Source organism: Thunnus thynnus, chromosome 22 (assembly GCF_963924715.1).
Source record: "Thunnus thynnus chromosome 22, fThuThy2.1, whole genome shotgun sequence".
NCBI lineage: Eukaryota > Metazoa > Chordata > Actinopteri > Scombriformes > Scombridae > Thunnus > Thunnus thynnus.
In genome coordinates, this window is record NC_089538.1 from 22,272,175 (window position 1) to 22,300,174 (window position 28,000).

Here is a 28,000-nt window from a genome sequence, read left to right on the forward strand (position 1 = left end):
CAATGATCTTACTTCCGATGTTCCTCGAGCTAATCAGTCCCTGGATGCTGTTTTTATTTGCATCATATAAGAAATACAAAAAGACACAAACGAACAGTTGATCTTCAGAATAGTTTATGGCCTTCTGACTGTCAAAATCAGTTTAATAATTTCAATTCATCTTGGCAATAATTTACTCCGAAAGAACAGATGAGAAAACAGTAAAAAGAAGAAGTGTCCCCGTTGTGGTTCACGACCAGGCCTCACTATCAGTGCTGAGCCGAGAGCCGTTATGCTTCAGAGTTCGGTTAGGTTTGTCCATCCCATAATATCATCATGATAAGTTTGTGTAATGAAGAGAGGCTGGTAGTGTGAACACTGCATTCACATCAAAATGGAAAAAATGTCACTGTTCCTTGAACTTGCTCATTGTAGGTTTGATGAGGTGCCTGACCAAGTTCTTCACACCTTGTGAAGATGAAAGCAGTTTTCTTCTTCGATGTAAAAGTGTAGCACGTCAACAGCTATTTCCTGTTGTGTTTACCTCATGAGAGCTCAGCTGAATGATCTCACATAAACAGGAACTCAAATCTACCTTCTTTCCCAACTTGACTTCATTGCAGCACAGCACAGCACAGGTGAACACTAGTGGAGTGTACAAGCAAATCATTTCACTTTTTTCAGTGAAAACCACGTGGACAAACGTGACACAAATTTGTCAATAAAAATCACACACTTAACATCAAAAATAATGAAATGCCCAAGTTTAAAATATACAAATCCAGACCTGATATTTGCATTAGACATACATACATCTTCATTTCATTTTTGCATCTTGGCGTATTGCACTAAAATCTCTGTCAGTTGAAGTAAGGCTTAGTCATTACTCTGTGTGTGCGTGTATTTGTGTGCATAAACATTAAAGACACAACAGAAAAACACAATAAACACATTGACAAAACTAATCACAGAGGCTCTGCCCCTTTTGATTCAGATTCAAAGTTTGTCACTCATCTTTTTCATTCTCAGCATTAAAATTTCATTCATCTGGTTCAAAAAATGCGCTCCAAGTTTAACTGAAACACAGGGGAAACCTGTAGATGCGCAATAACACAACAGGAAGTACAAGTATAAGATGCATAACTGAAAAACACCTCCAGTTTTGTTTGGTTTGTTTAAAATCCAGCTGTTAAATTAACAACTGCCTGTAGTGTTTTTTTTATGGGTTTTTTTCAGTGTTGAGAAATCTTATGAGTAGCTGTTGCATTATTTAAATAATTATGTAAACTCTTATTATTTAAACTCTCAACTAGCCACGAATGAAGAAATCGTGCTTTCGATTTAATAATTTGTGTCCACATATTACTTCATTAGTGGCGAAATGGCAAAAAAGTCTGTTATACTGTGGAATATGTTTAAGAGATAACACAGTGTTGTGCTTACAAGCCAAAACCAGAAGTATTTCCACATATCTTAGTCCAAGATCAAAATGAAACCATATTAAATCCAAGCAACCCATAGTGAGGACTGGCAATTGGGAGCACAAATTACTAAACTGGAGCACAAATTTTTAAATCGAGAGCACAGATTAGTTGTTTTCTTCATTGCCACTCCCAGGCTCTGTAGAATTGTTTGTTAAAAGATAAATGTAAAAAAAGGGATAAAGTTGAGCAGGTAATAATCTCCTGCCTCATTTCACTCATCACAGTATCAATAAAAGACATATTTCCAAATGAAAATGAACATTTCCATCACAGCTGGTGTTGACGTAATAAAGCACGTTTGGGCTTCAAGGTTAAAGGTCATTTTGTCTTGTGTTGTGAAATAGTAAAATTTTGAATGACATCTGCGTTGCTTTTAAATGTTAACTTATGACTTTCAAATTTAATTCACAAACCTTGAGCTAGCTAGCTAGCAGCATGGGCTAGCTAGTAGCCTATCTAACTTGGCTAAAGTCATGTCGTGGTTGTTTTGATATTTTTGATAAATGTAATAACTGTTAAATCTATCTAATATAAAGTCACTTTAATGTGTTTAAGTAAGGTTAGTTTTATTTTTACGCTAGTGTGTGCATCAAGTGCCATCCTGAGTAGGAGGTTGATTTAAAATGGCTGCTACATTGCATTTCAAATTTCATAGTCATTAGTTACCAATTAAAAGCAAAGCAGGTGTACATCTTTGCTTTTAAACATTAACTAATGACTTTCAAATGAAATTTACAAATCTTTAGCTGAAGCAGCTAGCTAGTAGGCTAGCTGACTTGGCTAAAATCGCATTGTGGGTGTTGTTTGTGATGTTGTTGAATCTATCTCATGTAAAGTTTAATGTGATTAAGTAAGAATAGTTTGATTGTTATACTAGTTTATGCAATCCAGCGTAGGAGGTTGATTTAAAATGGCTGCCACAGGAATAATTATTAATTATTCAGTATTTTCAAACTGTTTTCATATCAACATATAAGTGCAATTATTCCAGAAAACAATGTAGAAAACTATTTGCACTGATCCCACAAATGCATAGAAAACAGAACAATGATTTATCTACAAAATAATCTTCATATAAATATCCTCCATATTCTCACCGGGAAAACATCAAAATATTCAAGTGCTGCCAGGAAAATATACATAGTGTAGATACAAATCTATGAATAAAACCAATATTTTACTGTAATATCAAGTAGTACTCTTGGATGAGTAATATAATTTATTTTGTATTTTATTGTAATATCCAGTAGTACTCTTGGATGAGTAATATAATTTACTTTGTATTTTATTGTAATATCCAGTAGTACTCTTGAATAAGTAATATAATTTGTATTGCATGTTTTGTTTTTGTATTTTTAGGACTTCGGAGCCCTCAGTCCTCTGCTGGTGCATTCCATTAGTTTTCACAGATGGTTTAAGCTGATCATACACCTCCCCACTCCTCTGCAGTAGAGTCCGGGGCAATACTGTGTTCCTGTGCGATGGCAGCCAGCTCTTTTAGAAACTCAGCGTACAGGACGATGGCAAACACTCGGCTCTTGGCTTGAGGGGGAATGGAAGGGCAGGGTGGCAGGACACCAAGAGGAGGTGGAGCCAGAGCGTTCCTCACTGAGCCATTAGGAAGCGATGCGTCCAAGATGATTTCCCCACCATGAGACTGGAGGCACTCTGAAAGACACGAGTATGGTAGAAATATACCACTGCTGTTACTTCTACTCCTACTACAAATGGTACATCTGTTACTACTATCACTGCAACTAAAAACAGGCTGGTGCACTCAGTTTTCTTTTCTGTGTTAGTGTGTGTTATCACTCATCACTGAGTGTTAGTGATGAACCGACAATACCTAAGTAGCCATTAGAGGAACTGCTGCTTCAGCCACTAAAACTTGAAGGGGACATATTCTGCACATTTCCAGGTCCCTATTTATATTCTGGGGCTCTACTGGAATATCTTTGCATGATTTACAGAAACTCCTTATTTATCTTATACTGGCTCTTTATGCAGCCCATCAGTTCAGCCTCTGTCTGAAACAGGCCGTTTTAGCGCCTGTCTCTTTAAGGCCCCCCTCCTGCAAGCTTCTTCAAGCTCCGGAAATACAAAAAACAAACTATAGAAGCAGGATTTCACTTCTTTTTCTTGTTCGGAAATGGAAACTTCTCAAATACATCCACACATGCTCAAGCCCCAGTCTGATCTGAAATACGAGAGTGGACAATGTGAACAACCTTAGCAACAAAGACTACAAATAAGACTTTGTAATAATTTGTGGCCATGTGCAAACAATCTGACATCATCACGAGGAGGAAGTAGTGGTAACATTACAAATGAAGCGATCGGAGTGTCTGAAGCCCTGGCTTTTGACTTGCAGGGAGCATTTTTACATACAATCACCTCACGTTTTGGAACTTTGACCATGTTTAACATAGATACCCAACATCATAACAGTATAAAAATAACAGAAAAATCACAAAAAGCATGTTATGCCCCCTTTTAACATACAGTCCTCCAAACACACAACAAAATATGTTATTTGTTGTTGTCAAAATGAGCATTTATTTATCTGATGGCTCTATCAACAATTTCCTGTAAAGACAGTTTCCTGTATCTGCTACACCTCTGGTTAGGATGTGGTTAGGTTTAGACAGAAAAACCATGACCACTTATTGCGGTCATGGTTACAAAAAATGCTGACCCTTGTCAAAATTACATGCTTTTTTGACAGACAAGAGTAATAATTCACACAGTCACCACAGTCCCTTGTCAGGTCTCGCTTTGGTGGTTTGACATAACATGTGCAGTACGTGCAATGCATGTCTTCACTAACCTCTGAGCTTGCTGTCTTGGTCCTTAGCTAGCAGGAACCTCCAGGCCTGTGTGACCAGGGCAGGATAGTCTGGTCTGGCTGATACGTAGCGCTCTATCTGAGCATGCACGGATACCAACACCTTCACATACATACAGGAAAGCACCATATTTAGAAACCCTGAAACAGCGGAGTATGAAATCAAAGTAGACATTTATGATGCCTGTGTGTGTCACCTGGTACAGTGTGCGGACATTGTGCTGGTTGTGTGTTTGTGTGCTGAGCAGGAAGGATCTCAGCAGAGGTTGTGGGTACGATGCCAGCTGAGCCAGGATGCCCGTCACCAGCAGATTCACAGCGATGGAGTTTTCCAGAAGGTTCTCCAGCCGGGACAACAGGACGCTGATGAACGGACCTGTGGCATCATGGGAAACTAAAGGTTAGTGTAAGTGAGGGAGAGAGACCTGGAAACAATATAAACCATTATATACATCAAAAAGCAAGTGAATAATTAATAGTAACATTTCAGCATTTATGGTTTATAAATTTAAGTTTATTGAATGCAGCTGTTTGTTGCTTTTTAACTTTTTTTGATCCAAAATGCAAACTGCTGCCTCAAGATGTCACTGAAATACTGTTAGGAATTTCTATATTTGTATTCTGGGGCTCTATTGTAATATCGTTGCATGATTTAAAGTTCAAAAACTCCTTATTTATCTTATCATTTCAACTTCTGTATGAAAGAGGCTGTTTTAGCTCCTGCCTCTTTAAGGCCCCCTTCCTGTTGAGCCTACTCTGTTCTGACAGGTTTGTTTCAGGAAGCTTCCTCTGGTTCCGGAGGCCACGTAAACAAACAGTAGTAGGTGGATTTCACTTCTTTTTCTCCTTTACGTCTGTTTGTGGGCATGCATGAATAATCTGACATCATCACAAGCAGAAAGTAGAAGTTACTTTGCAGGGAGCATTTTTAAATACATCCACCTCAAGTTTTGGAACTTTGACCATGTTTAACATCTGACATTATGACAGTATATAAATGATGGAAAATCACAAAAACTATAGCTTTAATTTGATGCATTATAAAAAAGTTATCTTTGGAGATACATCAAAAACTAGACTTGACAAGACTTTCATCTGCAGACATATTTTGTATAATTTCGAGCCTGGTTCTTATATATTTAGATATTATTATTAAAATGACAATACAAATTTTCTAATGTTCTTTGATGACTATAGATACAGAGTCTGCTGTCTGATAGGTGTTTTCTGCTTCTTTATTTACTTCACCATCTAATTCACATGTACTTGAGAAAACAAACCTGTAAATGGAACTCCATGCCTCCTGCTGCCTTTCTTACTACTGCTGCTCCTCTCCTCTCCTTCCTCTTCCTCCCCCTCCCCCTCTTCTTCTTCCATCTCCTCATCCTCTCCTTCCTCTTCCCTGTCATCCCATGAGGAGCTAAAAACAAATTCTTGGCCGAGCCCCCCTTCCTCCTCTTCCAATCTTTGCCTCAGCGCTCGGACCCGCCTTCTAAATGTGCTGATGTCGTCTGTGACGTCCTCACAGTCTGGCTCCACCCCTAAAGACAGCATGAGCTCTTGGTATTGGGACAAGAAGTCCCCGTTATAAGAGACTTTATGAGACTTTTTGTTTTCAGGCAGACTTTGAGACTTGGCATCGGTTGCAGGCACCGAAGGGTCATGTGGCTCGAATACAGAATGGCCATTGGGTAAAGTGTTTGTCACTAAATATGGCGTGTGGGGGTGTGTGTGCTGCTGGTATGTTGGGTGTGTGTGATTGCTAGTAGCTGTGAAGTTACTCAGGTTGCAGTCTTGCATAAATGGCGTGCTGTCTTCATCAGCGTCATCACATTCGTCGATAATGTGATTCTTTGCATTAAAACCGTTCGTAAAAAGCTGATGTGCCTTTGGCTCTGCTTGTACGTCATCATCCTCCTTCCTTCTCTCCATCGCTTTTCCACAGTCCACACTCCTCCTCCTCGCCTCCTTCCCATAATCCTCACTCCTTTTTCTTTCCTCTTTCCCTCCATCTTCGCTCCTCCTCCTTGTTGACATGATATTGTTAACTGTTTCCATTACCGTCCTCCCTGTTGTAGTTAATCTTGCTGATAACGTTGTCATCGTTATTGGAATTGACACCTGCTGCCCATATGAAAAGCTTCCGCGTGCCCGTCGATTTGCTGCCGTTATCCGCTCCAGAATGGCTGCCTTTGTGTCTTTCTGTGCGACGAGATCATAGACCAGAATGTCATCCTGAAACTCAGATTCCTCCACATAAGAGCCGTGCACAAGCTTCGTCGCACTGCGTCGCATTTCCTGGATGTGTCGAGGAGGTGCAGGTGTAGTGCATCTGTCACCACCGCCATTTACTAGCGCCGCGTTTAGCACCGCTGATGAAGAAGGATCTTCATCTGCAAAAATATCGTCCCACTCCAGCTCCAGGGCAGAGCTGGCTCTGCCTGCCTGGTTGCCCGTGGAGACAGTGTCCGAGGAGGAAGGAGTCGGAGAGAGGGCTGAGGGCGGAGGAGTGCTGACCACAGAGCAGATGGAGTCACTCTTGACTCGCTGTACGATCTCTTCCTCTTCCTCGTCTATATCGTCACCCGGTGTGTCAGATCGGTATTCTTGAGGCGGAGGGTCTGTCCCGTCATATGGAGCCGACCAGAGCCGACACGCCCTGCAAGAAAACAGAACTCATCAGAACTGAAGACAAAGGCTGTGGCTTGCAATTATTTTCATTATCAATTAATTTGACAGTTATTTTCTCGATTAATCATTTGGTCTATAAATTGTCAAAAGACAGTGAACAAACCATCACGTTTTCCATGGTGACGTCTTCAAATGTCTTGTTTTGTCTGAGCAACAATCCAAAACCCAAAGATATTCAGATCATGACAGAGAAAATCCTCTAGAGAACCAGAAAATGTTTTGCATTTGTTGTTAAAAAATGATTTAAACAATTATTCAATTATCAAAATAGTTGCAGATTAATTTTCTGTCGACAGACTAATCAATTAATTGTCTAATAGTTGAAGCTCTGATGCTGTAATTTGAGCTTTATTATCAACTCTTATATCTCTCAATTCCAGTAGACCTGCAACAATTAATCAATTATTTGGCTATTAAATTACTATTAAATTAATAGCAAGCTATTTTAATTCTTACAATTAATCGTTTTGAGTCATTTTTTTAAGAAACAAGTGTCCAAATTCCCTGATTCCAGCTTCTCAAATGTGAATATTTTCTGGGTTCTTTAGTCTTCTATGACAGTAAACTGGAATATCTTTGAGTTGTGAACTGTTGTGCATGAAATAAAACATTTAAGAACGTCTTCTTGGGTTTTGTGAAAACAGTGATCAACATTTTTCACCATTTTCTGTAAAAAAGTAAGTGTTTGACAGGACATGCACACTGTTTTTGTAGTTATTTGAGTTTGCTGAAATATATTAATTGTCAGCCATAAAATGTATAAATGTACATGCATGCCACATAAATGCAATGTTGTCACCTTTATGTGATCATGACAACAAACATAAACCAACCAGTTCCGTTATAATCGGGCCTTCTGTTGCACATAAGTAAGTATAGCTGCGACAATTGGTCGATTAATCAATTTGTTGACAGAAATTATAATCAAATATTTGTTTAAGTAATTTTTTAAGCAAAATACTCCTGTTTTCAGCTTCTCAAATGTGAGGATTTGAGTTTTCTCTGTGTCATAAAGTTTCACTTCCAAATAAGTGGTTTCAATACAGCATCGAACCTTTTAAAGCAGAAGTATCACAACGATGTATCGCTTCAACGTGACAAAAATCACAGCCACAAAAAAGGGCTTTGTTCCGTCAGGACGTGCTTGTCAATCTGCCTCATTTCTTGCATCATGAGGTCTTGAATTTAATCCATCCCCACAAATGCACTACCACAGGTTGCCCAGGAGATGTCACCAAATACTTAAAGAACAACAACTGTTTTCAGCTCAGTTCAGTTCAGTGCTCAGTCACTCTGATGTGGCGTGGACTCCTTTGCAAAGCTGTTTGGAGTCATTGCGTCACCATGTTTCTAGAATAAATCTGTTGAGTAATGTGTTATCCTAACACCAGAAATATGGACTAAAACCACTTATCCAACCATTTTCTCAAACCACTTGATTCTGGAGCCTTTTCTTGCACAACACTGGTTGAGAGTTAGTAAAAGGAAATTATTTCCCTCTAAATCTAAAGACCATAATCAGCAGCATCTAAGATACTTTGAAGGTATCTGGTATCTTCAGGTCTTAAAAATTCAGTTTCTTCAAGAAAAGGCCTCATAAGGAATTAATAGTCTTTTATTTATAAATTAAAAGTGGGATTGTTTCGACAGTAAATTGTGCTGTAGGAAGCGATTTAATCCTTTTTTGTGGAGTTTTAGTCAGCACCATCACACCTGCAGCAAACACTGTCACTACTGCCAGCTACAGCAACTAGGAAGCTAATCCACTCATAATGGGCAAGTGTCAATCATTTTTAATTGCTTAATCCATCCATCCATTTTCTGTTGCTTATCTGGGTCACATTAATTGAATTAATTATATCATTATGAATTATTGTTATATGCTGCTGGGAAGAATAAAGAAAGAATAAATAACTATAAGCCATATTTTCCCTTCTGGTTTTCCATCATAATTGCCAGTATGATTATAGGAAACAGGTATTAACTTTAATTCTCTGTGTTATTAAAAAGGTCTTAAAAAGTCTTAAATTTAATTTAGTGAACCTGCAGAAACTCTGTATGCTATGTGCAGGAGGACCAGGCGGAACCATATTCTTCTTCTGTGGTTTCATTGTAAAGGACAAAGGTGAGACTGACCTGTGGGAAGTGGAGATGGCCTGTTGGGCATCCCAGAGGTAGTGGAGGTAGTTTACATCCATCATAAAGTCTGAACCACGACAGTAACCAACACTGTCTGACAATGAAAGATCTGAAAAAGAGAGTTAAAGTTAGTAGACTTTACACACGTTAAAGAGGATTCACTTGATCAATCAACAGAAAATTAATCGCAATGTTTTAATAACCAATTATTCGTTTTGTGTACAGAAAAAATGTCCACATTTTCTGGTTCCAGCTTCTTAAATGTGAATATTTTCTGGTTTCTTTAGTCCTCTATGACAGTAAACTGAATATCTTTGGGTTGTGGACTGTTGGGCTGGACAAAACAAGGTCATTTTGGTTGCATCTTGGGCTTTAGAAAACATTTCAACATTTTTCACCATTTTCAACTAATCAATCAATCAAAATAATGATTTCGATAATGAAAATAATTGTTAGTTGCAGCCCTGGTTGTACTGACCTGCTCCTTTGGGCCAGTGGATGTGCTCAGAGTGTGTGTTTGTGTTCAGGAGGTACACGGGGCACCAGGAGGGCATGAGGAGCAGGAAGGAGGAGGCACTAGAGGAATAACAATCTCTCTGTTTTAGGCAGGAGCGCTGCCTCCTGCTCAGGTGGCTGCAGGGAATCAGATACCTGAAAACACACAGACACACACGCTGCTCAGGGAAGGAATGTCGCTTTCATAATTAATTATTGTTCATTCATACTGAGATTCTGGAAAGATTTGGAAAACTACTTGACAGAGAAACTCAGTGTCAATATCTATATTTATACCAGAAAATTCTGTGACAGTTTCTATCACCCTGACCTTGGTGCTAAATGTGTGGCCTTTGCCTGTAAGTCTGAGCATTAGCTGACATGACTGCACCACCTATTTTCATATCATTTCCTATGAACAGTGATGAATTTATTTTGTATAACATGAACTCAATGCTGCTGCTTTTTCTGTATTTTGTTGCGTTCTTGCAGGTTAGGTTAGGCTTAGATAAAATGTTTTGGTTTAATGTTAGCATCAACTATATTGGTAGGGTTTCTGTCATGGTTTTGCTTGGTTTTATCTATATGTTCTGTTGAAATATGAATCTCTGGTGAGATCAAGCAGACCAAGAACCATCGACAACCAGTTCTACCTGGACTGTCCTGATAAACCACCACCATACAGTCAGAGCAGATTAAACAAAATCTAGTAGAGTTAGTATATTACATGCAAAAGACAATTTGACCTCTGACTCTTTCAGACTGACCTGAACACCAGCTGTAGCATGACGTCTTCACAGAAGAGACCAATCAGAGTCCTGAACAGAGCCAGCGACACCGTACCCAGCTGATACACACACAAAAGGGGAAATCTTCTTTTGATTCATAGATCATTAAACAGCCGATTGTAGAAGTGTGTGTGTGTGTGTGTGTGTGTGTGTTACCTGGAAAGGTGTGTTGACCCTGCTGACCAGTGTGTCCAGGATGTGCACGTTGTCGTGTGTGTGCAGCAGGATGAAGGAGAGGAAGGTTTGAAGGAGGGCGGGCTCAGAGATGGAGCGCAGGAACAGATCCAGGTAGGCGGTGGTGGTCATGACCTCCTCCACTGTCAGCTGCACACACACACACACACACACACACATATGTTCATGTAAGCATGAATGTGATTAAATAAGAAGTTAGTCTGTCTACATACAGGTTCAAATTGTACATAACCTGCATTCAGATCCTCCTGGAATTACATTAAATACTGTACGAGTTTCATATGTGGCCCCTTGTGGTGATAATATGTAAGAGACATGGAAAAAGGACAATAAGACAGAGGTCAATAGAGCTGCGAGGTGGGAGGAGATATTTCAGGCTCCCTTGGTTCCTGCAGTAAAAATCACTTTCATTTTTCCAATTAACAAAATTACGTGACGTCACAGTTTGAGCACTTCTGCGGCTTGGATCGCCATGAAACTCTCCAGGTTAAATCATCAGTACAAAAGATGAACATCTGCGTTAGAAAATATCTGGTTCTTTGATAAAAAGTCGAAGGTGCAAGACTGTACATAAAAAAATCCAAGACATCAATTAATATGATCGCCAAGGTGCATTTCAGCAAGAAACATCCAATCACAAAGCTTAAAATTCTGCTAAAAAAAGCTAAAGATTATGATGTTGGGAAAACTGAAAACACAATCTGCAGCTTAAATTAATTAAAATTTTGGTTAAATTCTAAGATTAATTCAGCAATTATGGGGCAAGGGTGACTGAGGCTCATGGGTATTGTAGTATTATTAGCCGTCTTCTGTGCAAAAATTGACGGACTTCTTGGAAACAAAGTTGACATAATTAAAACTTATGGCCATAACTTTAACCTATAGGGTCTTTACATTATCTGGGAGTGTCCTGTGTGTCTGTGTTCAATAATATTGAGGATTTCATTTTAAAAAGTGTTAAATGGGAATACAGAATTGGGAAAAACACTTCCAAAACACCTTCACAACTCTACAGTGACGTGTTCGATACCTTGTGCAGAGCAGGAGCCAGTACAGGAACCAGGAAGCCGTTATAGATGTAACTCAGCAACTGAGACCGGATGGACGGATGAGCAACCTGAGAGAGAGAGAGGCAGAGAGTTTAACACTTTTTTTTTAATTAGCTGTATCATTATTGCGTGTGCGTGTATGTATGTTACCTTGGTAACAGCGCTACAGAAGTCCAGTGAGTGCAGGAAGTGGACGAGAGCTGGAACCTGTTGAGCCGAACAAAAAGGTAAGACTGACATCATCAATCATTCATTCAGTAATTTAGTTAGTTAATCAGTCATTCATGGAGCTATTCATTCATTCTTTTATTGTTTTCATTCACTCACAAATGTATGTATTTTTTAGACTAGCTAGCAGCGCGGCTGTCGGTCCGCCGCTTTGGACCAGATTGAAATATCTCAACAACTATTTGATGGATTCCTATTAAATTTGGCACAGACATCTGTATTGACCCCCTGACTTGTCCTCTAGCGCCACCATGAGGTTGACACTTGTGGTTTTGAGTGAAATATCTCGACAATCACAAGATGGATTGGCATGAAATTAGGTTCACACATTCATGAGGATAAATTGTAATAACTTTAGTGATCTCCTGACTTTCCATCTAATGCCATCATCTGGTCAAAGTTTTAATTTGGTTTATGACTAAATATCTGCAAAACTAATGACATTCCCATCAGTCTCAGTTGTACTTTGTGTTTAGCGCCAATAAGCACGTTAAAGTAAGAAAGTAAGATGGTGAACATTATATCTGTTCACACATAGCTTAAAGCACAGTAGCATGGCTGTAGACTTGTCACTTATATTGGTTGATTTAGTTCACTCACTCACCAGCTTTTTGCCTCAATCATTCATTTATTTATTCACTCAAATGTTCACACACAAAGATTCCTTTGTTCCCTCTTCTGTCTTTAATTTATTCACTCAATCTCATTCATTCGTTAAGACAGAATTAATTACTCTCATGGATCCATCCATTTGTTTACAAACACAGGTATGAAGCATCCATCCCAACATTTTTTACATTTCATTCATTTGGTCACTGTGCTGTCGTCATGGTTACAGTACCTGCTGCCAGTCGGCCTGGTCCAGACAGTGCCAGTCTTCACTGTAAACCTGCAGCCTGGCTGGAAGAGACGAGTACAGACCAGACAGACCTGTGGCCAGCACCTGTGAGCACACACAGACACACACACACACACACACACACACACACACACACTAGTTTATTAGTATTTATGCAAGCAGAATCACACATACAGTGCATGAATGCAGGAACACACACTGAAACATGCTGGATTGTGGTTTTACTCCATATTATTTGGGTCTTCGTAATTGATTGAACCAAAGTTTGTTAGAAATGCACCACTGAAGTACGATATTAACTCTAATCTTGTGGTCGTCATCTTGAAGAGGGACTCTGTGTCAAATGTCATTCATTGTTTTCATTTCTATTGAGCTCATTTGTTGTAAAGTTGTGTTTGTATCGAAGTAGTAAAGTAGTATTACTCCATCAAAGGAGTACTATAAGCTGCAATAGGTCAATCAGTATCTACTTTATTTATTATTCAGTTTATAAAATGTTTGAAAGTAGTAAAAATCTTTATTCCTTGAAGCCCAACTGAACATATTCAGATGACTTGTTTTGTCTGACCAACAGTCAAAAACACAAAGAAAAGTAGAAAATATTCAAATTTGAGAAGCTGCAACTAGTGAATTTTTGGCATTTTTGTGTTAAAAATTGACCTAAATGATTCTTCAATTATCAAAATGGTTGTCAATTAATTTTCTGTCAATTGATTTGTCCAATTGCTTCAGCTTGGAGTACTAGCATGTATAGTAGACGTCAACAGCGGCCAAACAACAAACTTTTGCCCCACAGGAGATTAATCCGGCCATGCACATAAACACATCCAGGTTTTTTGTGGAAATTAAATTCCAGCACAGATTAGTTTTTCTTTTACAAGCAGCAGAGATGGAGAGAGAGAGAGAAAGGACAGAAAGAGTGGAGAAAGATATTGATTAAAGATTGGACCTATGATTTGGAGAAAAAGGAAAGAAGAGATGAGAGAGGAAGGAGGTGAAAGGAAGGATGAGTGAACAGGGAGGAAAGAGAAGGAAAAGAAAGATAAGAGGAGAAAGTAACATCAACAACATCAACATAAACAACAGCAGCAGCAGCGCCGGCTGTCTCAAGTCTTGTTAACAATCAGGCAGCCGTCCAATCACGTGCAGGCTTACTAATCCGTCTCTGTGTTCGAGCCAATCTCACGCTGATTTACTAATCTGCTCTCTACATAAAGATTGAGGTCAGAGGGTGGTCACATGGGTTTAAATCTGACACACACACACACACACACATATGATGACTTTTGGGGACATTACATAGACTTACATTCATTTCCTGGAGACTTAACCTAACCCTAACCTTAACTACTGACACAAAAATCAGCTTTTCTCCAATTTGGGGCACGACTTTTGTCCCCAGTTGCACAAGCTGTCCCCAATTAGCTGGTCCTCAATCTGAAATTTGTCCCCAAAAGTAGCCTATGACAGACCACAAACACACACACAGAGGTAGCACATGCTTATGTGTCTTTGCCCACCCTTTCACTTTCACACACACACACACACACACACACACACACACACACACACACACACACACACACACACACACACACACACACACACAGTCAAAGTACACACTGGTAGTGATCCGACAACAACTGACAAGTAAACAAACTATGTGCTTCTTCTCTTTCAATAACATTATGTATCCTTTTTGTTTCTGGTATTTTTTAATATTTTTATATCTTTTTTATTTTTTCTGTTTTTAAGGTGTTTTATTTTTACCTCAGTTTTTAAATAGAGTGATATTTTTGCATTTTTTATTTGTTGTAGTTTTTACTATTTTTCTTGACATTAAGGCTTTTATTACTCGCTGTGTCTCCCCTCTAGACCTGCAACTAACGATTATTTTATTTATTGATTAATCTGCAGATTATTTTCACAATTAATCCTGATAAGGACATGAAAATAGTCAAAAAATGCCCGATATAATTTGTTAAAGCTCATACTGATGTCCTCAAATGTCTTGTTTTGTCTGATCAACAGTCTGAAATCCAAGCTTAAAAGCTTAAAATCATCACATCTAAGAAGCTACAACCAGCATTTTTTTTTTTTTTTGTATTTTCCCGTTAAAAAACAAGTAGTCAGATTAATTTTCTGTCTATCAACTAATCGACTAGTCGTTGCAGCTCTACTCCTCTCTGTTTCCTCATCTTCTCTAATTCTTTCATAGCTTTCTACATCTTGTGTTTACTCTGTAGTGTCCTCATCTAACACTTTCCCTTTTATACATTTGCCAGTCACTTCATAATACTTTTCCTCCCCCCTCCTCCATTTTTAACTCCACTGTATCTCTCTCTCTGTCTGCCTGTCACACAAACACAAACACTCCCAGAGGAAGAGTATGAGCTCATTAGTTAATTACATAACTTGTGATAATGAGATTACAATGCTGAGGGGAGATGAATGGAAAAGCTACAGATTCCACTCATTTAAACAGCCATCTCATTCATAAAAATAAAAAAATCAGTAAAGGGATCAAGGACTGCGTTCTTAACAGGCGTTTTTATCCTGTTAAACCGATGATATGATATGATATGATATGATATGATATGATATGATATGATATGATATGATATGATGTGATATGTTTCATTTATGGATCACAGACAGAGAAATAAATTCAAGGGATAACATGTCAAAGTGAAAACACTTATTTCCAACATAATATTAAGATGTTAAAAGACAAACACTGGACATACAACATAAAACTAACCAATAAAAGCCTGAAACTCAAAATGAAATCACCACAAATTAAATACAAAGTAAAAATAATCATAATAATAGCATAGAAATACCTACGTACAACAAGGACAATTTGTTTTTTTGAGAATTTACTGTTTCTCAAATACCCTTAAATAATATTCTTCTATATTACTTCAAAAATCGTACATTTCAAGCCAAAAATGGCTCTTTGTGAAGTCTACAGTTTTTTTGGCCTCAACACCTGGTGTATCAGTGCTCACTGATATTTTACTCACTGATATTTTGGAGACTTTAATGATTTTTCCATCTCACACACACTCAAAACACATGAAAGCCTTTTTTTTTTATTTCTCTGCCTGCAGACAGAAAGTATGTAGAGATTAACCTAGTTTAGCTTCGGCTAATGGAGGTCTATGAGGGATAAACTAGCAGATGTGTTTGTGAAATATACCTACAGATTCCTCACAGATGTATGGCTGCATCACATATAAAACTGGACTGCTGTAGTAAAACAGCAGAAAGTCATGCATGTAATTTTTTACTGTAATTTCCTCGTCTCCTCACTTTATTCAAGACAGTTTTTTTGGATGCTATTTATGTTGGTGAATGTAGAATTTAGTGGTTAGTTTTTTATTTATTTTTGCCAAGCTTCATTTGCATATAGTAGATGGTATTATATAGATGTTTTATTGTTTTTTATTGATTGTTTGCAACCTTTGATTTGTAATTATCTTAAAGGTTTGTTTAATGCAATTTACGTGAAGTTCATGTATGAAAGATGCTATTTAAATTAAAGGTATTATATTATTATTGTTCAAGTTTTTTTTAGATTATGTATATATGCATGTGTGCTGCGACATTTGAATGCCCCTGCATGTTAATCTTATCTTAATTTACATTAAAAATCTGGTTCCTCTCATTGTAGCAAAAACAGTAGTTTTCAATGAAGATACAACAAGGATTTATTTTCAATTTTAGGAAACATTTAGGAAAAAAATTAAGGCTTAATTGAGGCTGAATTACCAACCAGGCAAAGCAGGCAACTGCACCACGGCTGCACACACTCTAGAGTTGACTGAATTAATTGCTAATTTAGTTGGAAGTACTCTATGCACCACTAAAGCATGTTATAATCTGAAATTATAGGGGCCTTAATGCAAGACCTGCATTATTACTGTACCTAATCTTCACACCCCTTTCTGTAGAGGAACCCTGAGTTAAAATATTTAAAATACTTTCAATATTTCAGTTTATATTGTGCTTTCATAGTGCATATTCTTAAATTAATTTGTGCTTAATCAAGTAACCACAAACCTGATTACCCTAAAGGATAAATCTGGCCCTCTAGTTGCAGCAAACTTTATGTTTATGTATATATCTTCCTGTCATTGTTTTTAATGAAATCTGGAAGCAGCAGCAGAAGAAAGCAGAATGCAACAGTAAGACAGCAGGAGGTTTATCTCAGCATTTCAAGTCTACTGAGTCAAACTGATCCTTGAAGTTCCTCAGAGTTACAGACACTCAGGCAGACATGAGATGACCATGAAACTTGTGACAATGAGCAGAGACGTCATTTGTCTCCTCGGCTGTCGTGGAATGATGAGCCATCAAGGTTTAGTGATGACGGAGCTACACTATCTGTCCTGAATGTGAATCAACATTGTAAAACAGATCAACGTGTTCCTCATTCTAGAGAGATGTTGGGTTTTGGCGGGCTGAAATGTACCAGTGGTTGACGTATGTTTGTGTGTTTGCACTTACAGGACAGAAGTATGTGTTCTGGGCGATGTGCTGGGCGACTCGAGGCTCCGACGCCGACAGAGACATGATGAGCAGCAGAGCATCTCTGGCCTGCTGACCGACTGACCCCTGTCTGAGATAGAGAGATAATAAAGGTTAGACTTTTTGCTTTACCAATATGGCTCTGTCTGTACGTGTGATATACCCTAAATGTGTGCAGTATTGGGCCAGTTACTTGGAAAATACAATTAATTACTCTTTAAATAAAGTAATTACATTGTTTTTCCTGTTACTCGCACATTCTCTGTTAATTTGTGTTTCCCCTTACCATAACCTGACCCCAATCTGTTACCTAACCCCAACCAGTCATCCTCTGAGATGCTTATGATGTGTTCACATCATGTCGGAGGGGATCAGAAAGATTCCCTTCTTATGGACTTGTGAGTGTTCAGGACATCTGACAACTCAGGAAGGTTGTATGAAAGGGGTTTAAAGGGATTGTATGAGGATTTACTGACAAAATTACATTATATCCATTAAATTTGGGTTCAATTAAATTGAACAGCTGACTTTGGTTGACGAGAGGCGACCATGTCTGCTTGGTTTTCATATACTTTTTTATTATGAAGCAATCTTTTATAAAAATCCCAGTTTCCCAGTCGTAATTAGGACTTGGAGGTTGATGTGAACACTCACTGCAGAGGCAACAATGAACCCATTCTGCACCCAAAACCTACATCTGCTTACGTCTTTGGTGTGTATATACTGTACCTACCTGTGAGTGTACGGTATGAGCAAGGAGAAGAGCAGGAAGTTGGCGGCTCCCTGGTCCTCGCTGGTGTGGAAGAACAGTTCCAGCACTGAGGGATCTTTGACCAGAGCCACACACAGCTGGTTCAACAGGAGGACCAGTTCAGCCTCCACAACACCGCCGCTGTCTGCAGAAGGGACGAAGGTGATTAATTAACCAGTTCACAAGTTCTTCCTCAAGCACATGAAACCAGCATCACCCAGTTTTCTAGTGAACCACTTCAAATTAATGACATGTCATTAGATGGCTAAAGAAACTCCAGAAACCAGAGTCAGAGTTTGATTAAGATTAAAAAGAGATGTAAGCAAAGATGCACTCCAGTCTCAATTAATTTACTTTGTTACTTGTACTAAATGTTACAAAAACACTGAAATGTCATTTCATCACTTACACTTCAACTGATATGTCAACCACTAAAAACTCTGGAAAAGCAGGTTCAATCAGAGACAGAAGGTAGATCATGACTTAATTTTCACAAAGCAAAAGAAGAATTTCTAAAGTCAGACAATATCTGGCACTTGATGATGCAAATAAATTGATTTACGCCCTCGTCTTTTCTCATCTGGACTATTGCAATGCTCTTTTTAACTGGACTTCCCAAGAAATCAACAAACAGGCCTCAGCTGGCCAGAGTTTTAACCAAAACAAGTAAAAGAGAGCACATCACACCCATTTTAGCATCTTTACACTGACTTTCTGTCACTTTTAGAAATGATTTTTAAAATTTTACTACTAGTTTGCAGCCCTTGAATGGTTTAGCAGCACCACATTTGGTTAACTGTCTCTCTCTGTACACACCCACACGCTTAGCTCATTAAATACTACGACGCTAAATATACCGACAGTCTGGACAAGACTGGAGAGGCAGCTTTCTCTTATTATGGACTAAAGCTATATGTGAATTCCTTTAATCTCATACCAGTCACCCTTATTTTTATACACAAGCCCAAAAATAGAGTACCCAAAATAACGAGGTTACTGTTCATAACCCCGGTCTCATTTAACTCTTTAAATTTTACAACCAAAAGTCAGAACGAGTAAAAGTGATCCTGAACCAAAGTTACAGATAGGACAGTGTCGTTTAACAGGTTTAGAAACATTTCAAGACCTTTTAAATCTTGCTTTTAAGGAGATTGTTTACATTATTATTGCCATGCCTATTGTATTGAACTCCGTTTTATTGTATGTTATTGTTAAAGTGCCTTAAATGTTTTGTTTCTTTAATGCAATTTATGTGAAGTACCTTGAGCTGCATTTCATGTATAAAAGGTCCCGTACAAATAAAGTTCTTTATTATTATTATTTATTATAGCACACATTTAAACTTACACCCAAACTGACTCTACAACTTGTTTAAGTGTGTCAAAATTACTGTCGCTCCAATACAACATTGTACATTTTAAAACATTTATTTTTCACTTTAAATGAGCATATTTAAATGTTCTTTTGAAAATGTAACTTCTTCAGTTATTAAATTGAGTACTTGTAGTTGAAATAAATAAACTAACAAAATTGGCATGCCAAACGAGAGTATAAAATATCAGAAGTGAGAAATATTGCTTACAGTTATAGAAAGTTTCATTTTTAGATTTGGCATAAACAGTATGTTTCCTTTGAGAATCCCATTTAACACTGACAAAACCTCTACTGCACTGAGAGGGCTTTTAGTTTTTAGAGCAGCAGTAAGTATAGATATAACCATTTCTACATGAACTTACCAGCTCCAGCTCCGGCACAGGAGGCCAGCAGCATCATGAGCGGCCGTAGAACAGGTTTATGGTGCAGCAGAGGCTGTCTGGCCTGAGACAGAAGCATCTGGTACATCCTGAGCTGCTCCAGCTTCATGTCCTCAGTAAACTGTCTCCTCAGGCTCCACAGAAACAGCCTCTCCATCACGCCCTCCAGAACCACAAACTCCAGGATGGGACCCATCGCTCCTCCTGAGATCAGGCAAATATAATGACCATAATAGCTAATGACACTAAAGTAGATTTAGACACACGCTGCAGCTGCTTCAAAGATGCATAAACGTGAAAAGTGTTGAGCTACTGTATTCAGCATTATAACAAATTTTTATTGTGACCTTTTCATACTGACCATTAGAAGATCCCTCCATAATGCACTTACAATGTAAGTGATGGAGGCCAAAATCCACAGTGTGTCCACACAGTCATTTAAAATCTGGATATCTGACACATTTACAGTCTTTTTAGCATCAAATTCCCTCTTTGTGTTTCCTCAGACAGTGTTTCCCTGTTGAGCTGCGGTGGAAGTATAGTAATAGTTTATCTCACCTTGCCCAGCTTCTTCCTCCATCAACAGGAAGAGCATGTGTTCCACGTAGTTCTGGACGGCACTGGCCTCATCAGCCGGGATCGGACCAAGACGTGATGTTCCTGAGCCACCATTGCTGCTACTAGTATGACTGGAGAGGAAACTCAACGCACCGCTACGACCGGGCTCGTGTTTCTCCAGGATCTTGACCACCTGGAGACAGATATTAGAGACACTGAACCAGACCTCTAGTGGCCTCTACTCTGAATGTTGTTTTATTTTTAAACCTGCAACAACTGATTTTTTTGGCCACTGGGGGCAGCAGGAACAAGTGAACACAACACTGACATATCATTAACTTTTAAGTTGATATGTTGAACTTGTTAGCAAACATTTACTTATTTCCACATCCAGCAGTTATGGAGCAACATTATCGTTCATTTGGAGTCGTGTTTCTGTCCACCTGGTGAATGTAAATCCAATATTCACTCTCTTTTAGCTCTGTTTTTGCTCTCTACCAACTCCTGAGGGAAATATCTGGCTCTTTAGCTGCTAAATGCTCCACTGTGTTCACCAGCTAGTCTACAGCTAACTATGTCTGTTTGCTGTTTGGTGCTGAGCAGGTAGTGTACAGCAGCTTTTTAGAGCTTTTTCTCTGAAAACAGCTGCCTGCTGCGGCCAAAAACGACGCTATGAGAGCCCTGAGAGTGAACCAAAACAGTAAAGTTGTAGCCAGACAGATAAACAATGAGCTGAAACTCACTATAAATCTCCGTAAAGCCGAGGGGAGCTGCAGAGTCGCTGATAATTCTCTACATTACACACTGTCATTTCATACTTAAAATATTGATTATAGCCAATTTAGGGTAAACAATACCACCATAGCTACACATTAAAGGAAATGTTAAACTGTCTTAGGCTGCAATTCATCCAATGGTCACCAGGTGCTTAAAAAATTTTGACTATGTTGAAGTGAATGGGAACAACCTCCAATAAAGCTCTAGAAATACAGTCAATTAAATGTTTCCTACAAGAAGTTCCAAATTTAAAAACCTAAATTCAGTCTTAATTTGCGCCTTGGTGGCAATTTTGTAAATTGTGTTTTATATCAACAAGATATTAAAGCTTAAAAAGAGGAAGAAATTTTGGGCAATGTGTTCAACTGATGGTGGTCATTGCCTGCTCGTCCATCCCATAGACTGTATATTAAAAGATGGACTTAATATACATAATATAAAGAAGCTGCATACAGTACATACAGACATCACTGTGATAAGAACTACGTATTGTGACAGAATCCATCTTTGGGAAAAATTTATTTGACGTTTACTTTGATTTTTTTAGTTTGGCACACGTCCCATCCGCTAACATGGAGGGGGCGGAGTTTATGACCTATACTGCAACCGGCCACCAGGGGGCGACTGAGATATTTTAGCTTCATTTTTTTCATTTTGGACTAGATTTACGGTCCATCCCTTTTGCCAAAATTTGGTAAAATATTAATATTAATGTTAATTTATTAGGTTTTTGTTCATTATGTTTCTAAAAACGGTGGCATTTGGAGTTAGCCTCTTAATTATATTCATAATTAATTTGTAAATGTAAACAGAAAAGCCTAATTCATCATTAAAGGTAATTTAAGATACAGCAGACATTTAAGATACAGCAGAACAAGGGATGAATACATGAATGAAAAAAGGGAGAAAGAGAGAGAAGAATGTAATTCACTGTCTGGACTTGTGTTAACCTTTGACCTCAGCTGCTTCAGACAAGGACCGCACACACAATACACTCATACAGACAGACACAGAGTGTGTGTGGGTTTTCTTGGCTGGCGTAGAGAGAGCTTTGTTCTAAATGGATCCTGTGTTTAAGGGCCAAAGTCTGGGCCTACGAAGCACACACACACACAAACACACACATTAACGCACAATCACACACTGTGTTTGCCAACCATTATGAGAAAAATAGGACAGACTGAAATCGAGAGACAGAAAACAGCGATGACAGAACAACAGGGAAGTGAGTTGTTTTTTTTTTTCAGAAGACACACACACTGACCCACCTGTGCCCAGTGGTTCTTGAACACAATCATACAGGTCTCCGGGTCCACCCCTTGCAGTGTGAGGGACTTCCTCCGGTTGCCCTTGACGACCACTGAGGCCATCATTTTGACTGGCGGTCAGGTGGCTATAGCATGTTCCAGCAGCAAGTGTCAAAGTTGGGACCAGGAGGGATACTGGCTGGCTCTCTCAGCCCAGGATCAGGCTCTGTCCCTGGGCTCTGTGAGCAGCTGCTGGCCTGCAGGAGGAGGACAGTTACAGTTCACTATTTCTGCAACATGCTTCCACTTCCAGGAGAACACCAGCATATTTTAGCCCATTCACTACATTATTGACAATTATTGCTAAGTATAGATATATATTGTTGCTGTACATTAGCATGTTTTTAGCTTGATTTCTTTCCTTTCAGGCAGCCGTTGCTTTTAATTCATTTCACTGCGTTTTGAAAATCAGCTTGCAGAGATTTGAGGTTGCAGGAAGGTAATCCATCACAACAAACGTTATTTTTAGCCATGCTAGCAGCGTGACGCTAAGGATTGCAGTGTTGGTCGGTCAGTTAATCACCTGACTAAAATATCTTAACAGCTATTGGATGGATCGCTCTGAAACTTTGCATTTATTGAGGATGAATCCGACTGAATATGGTGATCCTTTGACTTTTCATCTAGCACTATCATCAGGTCAAACTTTAATTTGGCCAATAGTTTATGACCAAACACATGCAAAACTAATGACATTCCCATCAATTTTATTGCAAGCATGCTGATATACATGATAGATAGATTGATAGATAGATATATAAGCTCACATTTAGAGAATTGAATTATCAGTTGCAGTGTTTTCATGAGCTACAGTATCTGGAAAATCCAATCCAGAATCAAACAATAGCCCAATCAAACTTAATGAGGGGTTCATCGTTAATGCATTAAAAACTTCTGCAGCCTTAAATCTTTACTAAAGTGAATCTAAAAATGGAGGGAAGTTTCCAAAAAGACTCTGAGTTCACATCTCAAAAACAGTATAACTTTGAAAATAAAGAAGTAAACGTTTACTGTAATGAATCTGATCTTATCTCAAGCAAGTGTGATGAAATTAACTGCCACAGCGGCTGTCTGGAAGGAAGGAAATATGCTTCAGAAAATTGTCGGTATTCACTTAAAATGCACAAGTTTGTGATTGAGGTTAATGTCCTAAAACATACAAAGCTACACTAAAAACTATAATCTTTTACCTCAAACTCTGTCTGTGGTCACTTGTTTCATGTTTGTGGGTTTGTCGTTGTCATGTGGTCTTGTTTCTGCTGCCAGAGAACTGAAATCAAACTAACAAAGCTATGCAGTCCTACAGGGAGTTTATTTTATATTTTGTTTATTTGAAAGAACCTCCGAATCTATGAGCAGCATCCTGAACATTTCTGACGCCTGAATGAGGAAAGTGAGGAAATCCTCTCTCGCCGGGGGATCAATACCGAATTAATCAGTCAACGATAAAAGCAGAGAGCTATTTATTCCCTTTCCTTCTCTCTCTGTCCAAAATCTGACAAGAGCCAGGAAGTGACGGTCGTCAGCGGAAACAAGCAAACAGGAAAAATGGGAACTCGTCCGAGTCCCACCCTGGGCGTTCCCGGAAATTCCATGAATTCCCAAGGAGCTCTCCAAGAAATCCCTGAACCTACCTCTGTGCTGCTGCGGCGACATGGACGAGCGAGCCTGTTGGCTGTTGTCCTATCAGGGAGAGAGAGAGAGAGAGAGTTAGGAAGTGATTGAAAGGTTGTAAACTGTCTGGCTTGATCACACACACACACACACACAGTGGTGGTAGTTTGGGATTAATAATCTCATCTCGTCTCATCTCAGATTACTTCCCTTGCTTTCTTTCTTTTTCACACACACACACACACACACACATGTTTGTACTTCTATTAGTGAGGACATTCATTGACGTAACACATTCCTTAACCCCTCACCATAACTGAACCTTAACCCAATTCTTTTTATAAACATATATATTTGGGCAGTTTACAAATCCATCTTTTACCATCTGGGACTCTAATCTGCATGTGTGTGTGTGTGTGTGTGTGTGTGTGTGTGTGTGTGTGTGTGTGTGTGTGTGTGTGTGTGTGTGTGTGTGTACCAGGTATTAATCATGTTGTGGGGACATAAATCTCTTTAAACAGTCACATTGCAGGGACAAAAAGCAAATCCCCGATAACATAAATCATTCAATTTTAGGGTGAAGACTTGGTTTAAGGTTAAAGGCAGGTTAGGTTAAGCATCCAGGAAAGGAATGTAAGTCAACTAATGATTATTTTCATTATCTATTAATCTGTTGATTCTTTTTTTCAATTAATCAATTAGTTGTTTGGTCCATAAAATGTCAGAAAATGGTGAAAAATGGTTAAAAACAGTCCACAACCCAAAGATATTCAGTTTACTGTCATAGAAGACTAAAGAACCCAGAAAATATTCACATTTAAAAATATTTATAAGTATAAATATTTGCTGATTAATTCACTAGTTGGCGACTTAATTAATTAATTGTTGCAGCTCTAAAGTCAATGTGATGTCCTCTGAAGTGATGGAAACACGACTGTTTGTGTGTGTGTGTGTGTGTGTGTGAGAGAGAGAGAGAGAGCGAGCGAGGGCAGTAATCTGAGATGAGACAGTGATGTTTAATCCCAAACCACCACCACTGTGTGTGTGTGTGTGTGTCTCATACTGTCCCAGTTTAAGTCAGACAATCACATGCCATCACATAAACCAGGGATTAAACACACACACACACACGGGTCGGAGGTGTTCAGATTTTCTGACCTGCTTTTTAATTCACTTTTTCAGGCATTTGGCTGATTGAGATTTAATTATGATGATGACAAACTTCACCTCAGTGTTCAAGGGCACTTCAGCAGGAGACACACAGATATCAAACCTGCAACCTTTCAGAGAAACGTCTCTGTCCAGGTCGATGCTGTCGCTGAAGGAGCTGAATGTGTTTTTTTTTTCAGTGTTTGCACAGTCGGTGCGATCTCATGGATTTTTTTTTTTTTTAAGAATAAGACAAACAAACTAAACCTTCAGTCCTGCTTACAGCTGGTTGTTTCTCACAGAAACTGCTTGGTTTGCAGTTTTCAGAAGTCCTAAACCAACAAAATAACTTGTTTTTTTATCAGTGTCTTCCAAAAAAAAGCAATATGAGTTTTTTACTTTTACTTTTTCAGGTTTATGCAGTCAAAAGTACTATTTTAGGGCCTGTATGATAACTACTGGGGGGCTGAACCACATGTTTATTAACATATATTAGGTATATATTTAGAAGTGGAATTAGCAACTGTCATACATACCAACTGCTGAGGGGATTAAACCCCTGATTCATAACAATATATATATATATATTTTGAATTATTTGTTTACAATACATCTAAGAAAGGAAGGTTCTGACCTCCACTCACCTAAAGTTTGAGATAGACTGCCCTCATAGTTAAAAGTAGAGCTGCAATGAGTAGTCAATTAATCAATTAGTCGATTAAACTATTTTGATAATCGATTAATCATCTTGAGTCATTTTCAAAGAAAAAAAATGTCCAAATTCTCTGATTCCTGCTTCTCAAATGTGAATATTTTCTGGTTTCTTAAGTCTTCTGTGAAAGTAAACTGAATCTCTTTGAGTTGTGGACTGTTAGTCGGGACAAGACATTTAAAGTTGTATTTTAGACTTTGGGAAACAGTGATCAATATTATTTATTAGTTGCAGTCCTAATATAATGTACATCTATACAAATAACTTATTACACCATACAATAATTATTCCAGCACTCGTTTGCTGATTGTTTACAGAAACAGTTTAACAGTGTTATGTATTTTCATTTACTGGTTTTCACAGTAGTTGTACTGTATGTTTATGTTTAGTTATATTTATTCTGTCTTTTAGTTGTATATCTATGTGTATCCTCTAGTATATTGTTCTTGGAACTGTGTGTAAATACCGTGAGAGCTACTAAACCAGAGTCAACATACTTCAATACTACAATGAAGCTGATTGCAATCATTTTGCTGTTGTAGCTGGTCGAGGTTCAGCTAGTTTTAACTACCTTCTATACAGTTATGTAGTTCAGTCTGGTTTGGTCATATGTTTATGTAATAGCATAATATAGTGGAGTAAAATCGCAATATTTCCCTCTCGGTTGTAGTGAAGTAGAAGTATAAAGAAGCATAAAATGAAAAGTGAAGTACAAGCACCAGTTAAGTATCACTTAACACCACTGGAATTCAGTGTGATATAAGTGTCATGCAGTTGTGAGCAGGGCGTGCGTTCAAAGCTCTGACATCTGTGATCTGAGGTTAAGCTGCTGAGTGACATCGTTTTCGGTGCAAGAGAAGATCAACGTTTGCATATTGTTTCTCTTTTGGATTTCAACTAACGATTACTTTGTCAACAAAATGATGTAAAATTAGTGAAAGAAAAATCTCAGAGGCCACAATAATGTCTTCAATTTGCTCGTTTTGCCTGAAATGTTACTGTTTACTATCATTTATCAAAATGATTGCAGGTTATTTTTCTGTCGATCGACTAATTGTCACAGCTCTGAACAGTCTCACTGTTTAACAGCTTAATGCACTTGAACACACCACCACTGTGAGTGCAGGTCAGTCAGGGTCACTGAACTGTGTGTGTGTGTGTGTGTGTCTGTTACACTTCTTAATACATCTTACATCACACACACACACACACACACACACACACACACACACACACCTCACTGTTGTACCAGCATTACTCAGCAAGACTCACACACACACACCTGATAGAAAGTCACTTAAATAGACTATAATTGACTTTTTGTGAAATTAAACTCAAAATCTGTGATATAACTATGTTTGTCTTCTGTAATGTTCAGCTCTGCTTTATTGTTTATTGTTTAAATGTTTCTATTGTGTTTCTACTGAAATATTACAATGAATAAAGCTGTAAGATCTTGTATTCTACACTCATTTCTATTGAATTTTTGCGCACTTTACTCTTCTGGTTTGTTGTCTTTCTGTAAACACGCTTGTATTTCATTTAACTGTTATTCTCCATGTGAAAAACTCTGAATTAAACACACAGACTCCTTTAGACAGACAGCTGGTGATAATATGAACCTGCAGTGAGTTAACTGACAGATCTTACCTCGGCTGTTGAGAGATGAAGGAATGTCAGTCTCTCCCAACTGTTTCTCCTCGCCTCCCCCCCCCCCAAAAAAAAACCAAAAGTAAACTCTGTTACAGTCCAGAAAACTTGTATAAATCTCTTGTGTGAATTGTCTTCTTGTTTTAAACCGGATGATTGTGTTGTTGCAGCCCGTTTCTGGCCGCTGCTCCGTTTCTAAAGCTTTAAGCCGCTCAACCGTCAGTCAGCTCGCTGCTGGCTGCTAGGTAACCCTCTGACCCCGCCCCCTGAGGGGGCAGGGCACGCCCCCTCGAATAAAGCGATAATTGCGTGAATTTTTGTTGTTTTTTTGATTATCTGTTTAGTTTTCCAGTGTAAAAACATAATTATTCATTAATGTAGTAGTGCAGGTTTGCTTTACCAGTAATCAAAACTTTAAATGTGCAAGTTATGTCAAGTTATTT

General features: G+C 38.5%; 1 protein-coding gene and 2 long non-coding RNA genes across 5 annotated transcripts; 2 read left to right on the forward strand and 1 right to left on the reverse strand.

Moving 5' to 3' along the window:
• Positions 1–97: 97 nt before the first annotated feature.
• On the reverse strand, positions 98–27,967 carry LOC137175262 (FHF complex subunit HOOK-interacting protein 1A-like). Of its 2 annotated transcripts, none has more exons than XM_067581019.1 (18): positions 27,558–27,967; positions 24,067–24,115; positions 22,394–22,629; positions 20,349–20,541; positions 19,773–19,994; positions 18,019–18,181; positions 17,265–17,376; positions 12,735–12,836; positions 11,816–11,872; positions 11,647–11,733; positions 10,578–10,745; positions 10,401–10,480; positions 9,617–9,789; positions 9,136–9,247; positions 5,589–6,967; positions 4,506–4,684; positions 4,291–4,411; positions 98–3,131 (listed from the first exon to the last, which is right to left on the reverse strand). In XM_067581019.1, exons 3-18 carry the CDS (start codon positions 22,496–22,498, stop codon positions 2,887–2,889), a joined length of 3,498 nt encoding a protein of 1,165 aa, XP_067437120.1. In that variant the 5' UTR covers positions 22,499–22,629; positions 24,067–24,115; positions 27,558–27,967; the 3' UTR covers positions 98–2,886. The 2 variants fall into 2 exon arrangements, with proteins under 2 accessions (XP_067437120.1, XP_067437121.1); XM_067581020.1 differs by having other exon boundaries at positions 22,394–22,611; positions 24,063–24,115.
• On the forward strand, positions 3,060–10,480 carry LOC137175265 (uncharacterized). Of its 2 annotated transcripts, none has more exons than XR_010925593.1 (4): positions 3,060–3,149; positions 4,557–4,708; positions 5,077–5,128; positions 10,395–10,480. It is a non-coding gene; the product is annotated as an uncharacterized lncRNA (long non-coding RNA). The 2 variants fall into 2 exon arrangements; XR_010925594.1 differs by having other exon boundaries at positions 5,088–5,128.
• Positions 11,805–17,420, forward strand: LOC137175264 (uncharacterized). The gene is made up of 3 exons (XR_010925592.1): positions 11,805–11,892; positions 12,732–12,838; positions 17,267–17,420. It is a non-coding gene; the product is annotated as an uncharacterized lncRNA (long non-coding RNA).
• Positions 27,968–28,000: the final 33 nt, after the last annotated feature.

Bases quoted from the DNA above. Each gene is read 5' to 3' on its own strand.
- LOC137175262 (XM_067581019.1), bottom strand. From the start codon at position 22,498: ATGATGGCCTCAGTGGTCGTCAAGGGCAACCGGAGGAAGTCCCTCACA. The intron at 19,995-20,348 runs GTGAGATAAACT...GCCTGATCTCAG, and splicing joins GGAGGAAGAAGCTGGGCAAG to GAGGAGCGATGGGTCCCATC. The intron at 3,132-4,290 runs GTTAGTGAAGAC...CGTGTCTTTCAG, and splicing joins CCAAGACAGCAAGCTCAGAG to AGTGCCTCCAGTCTCATGGT.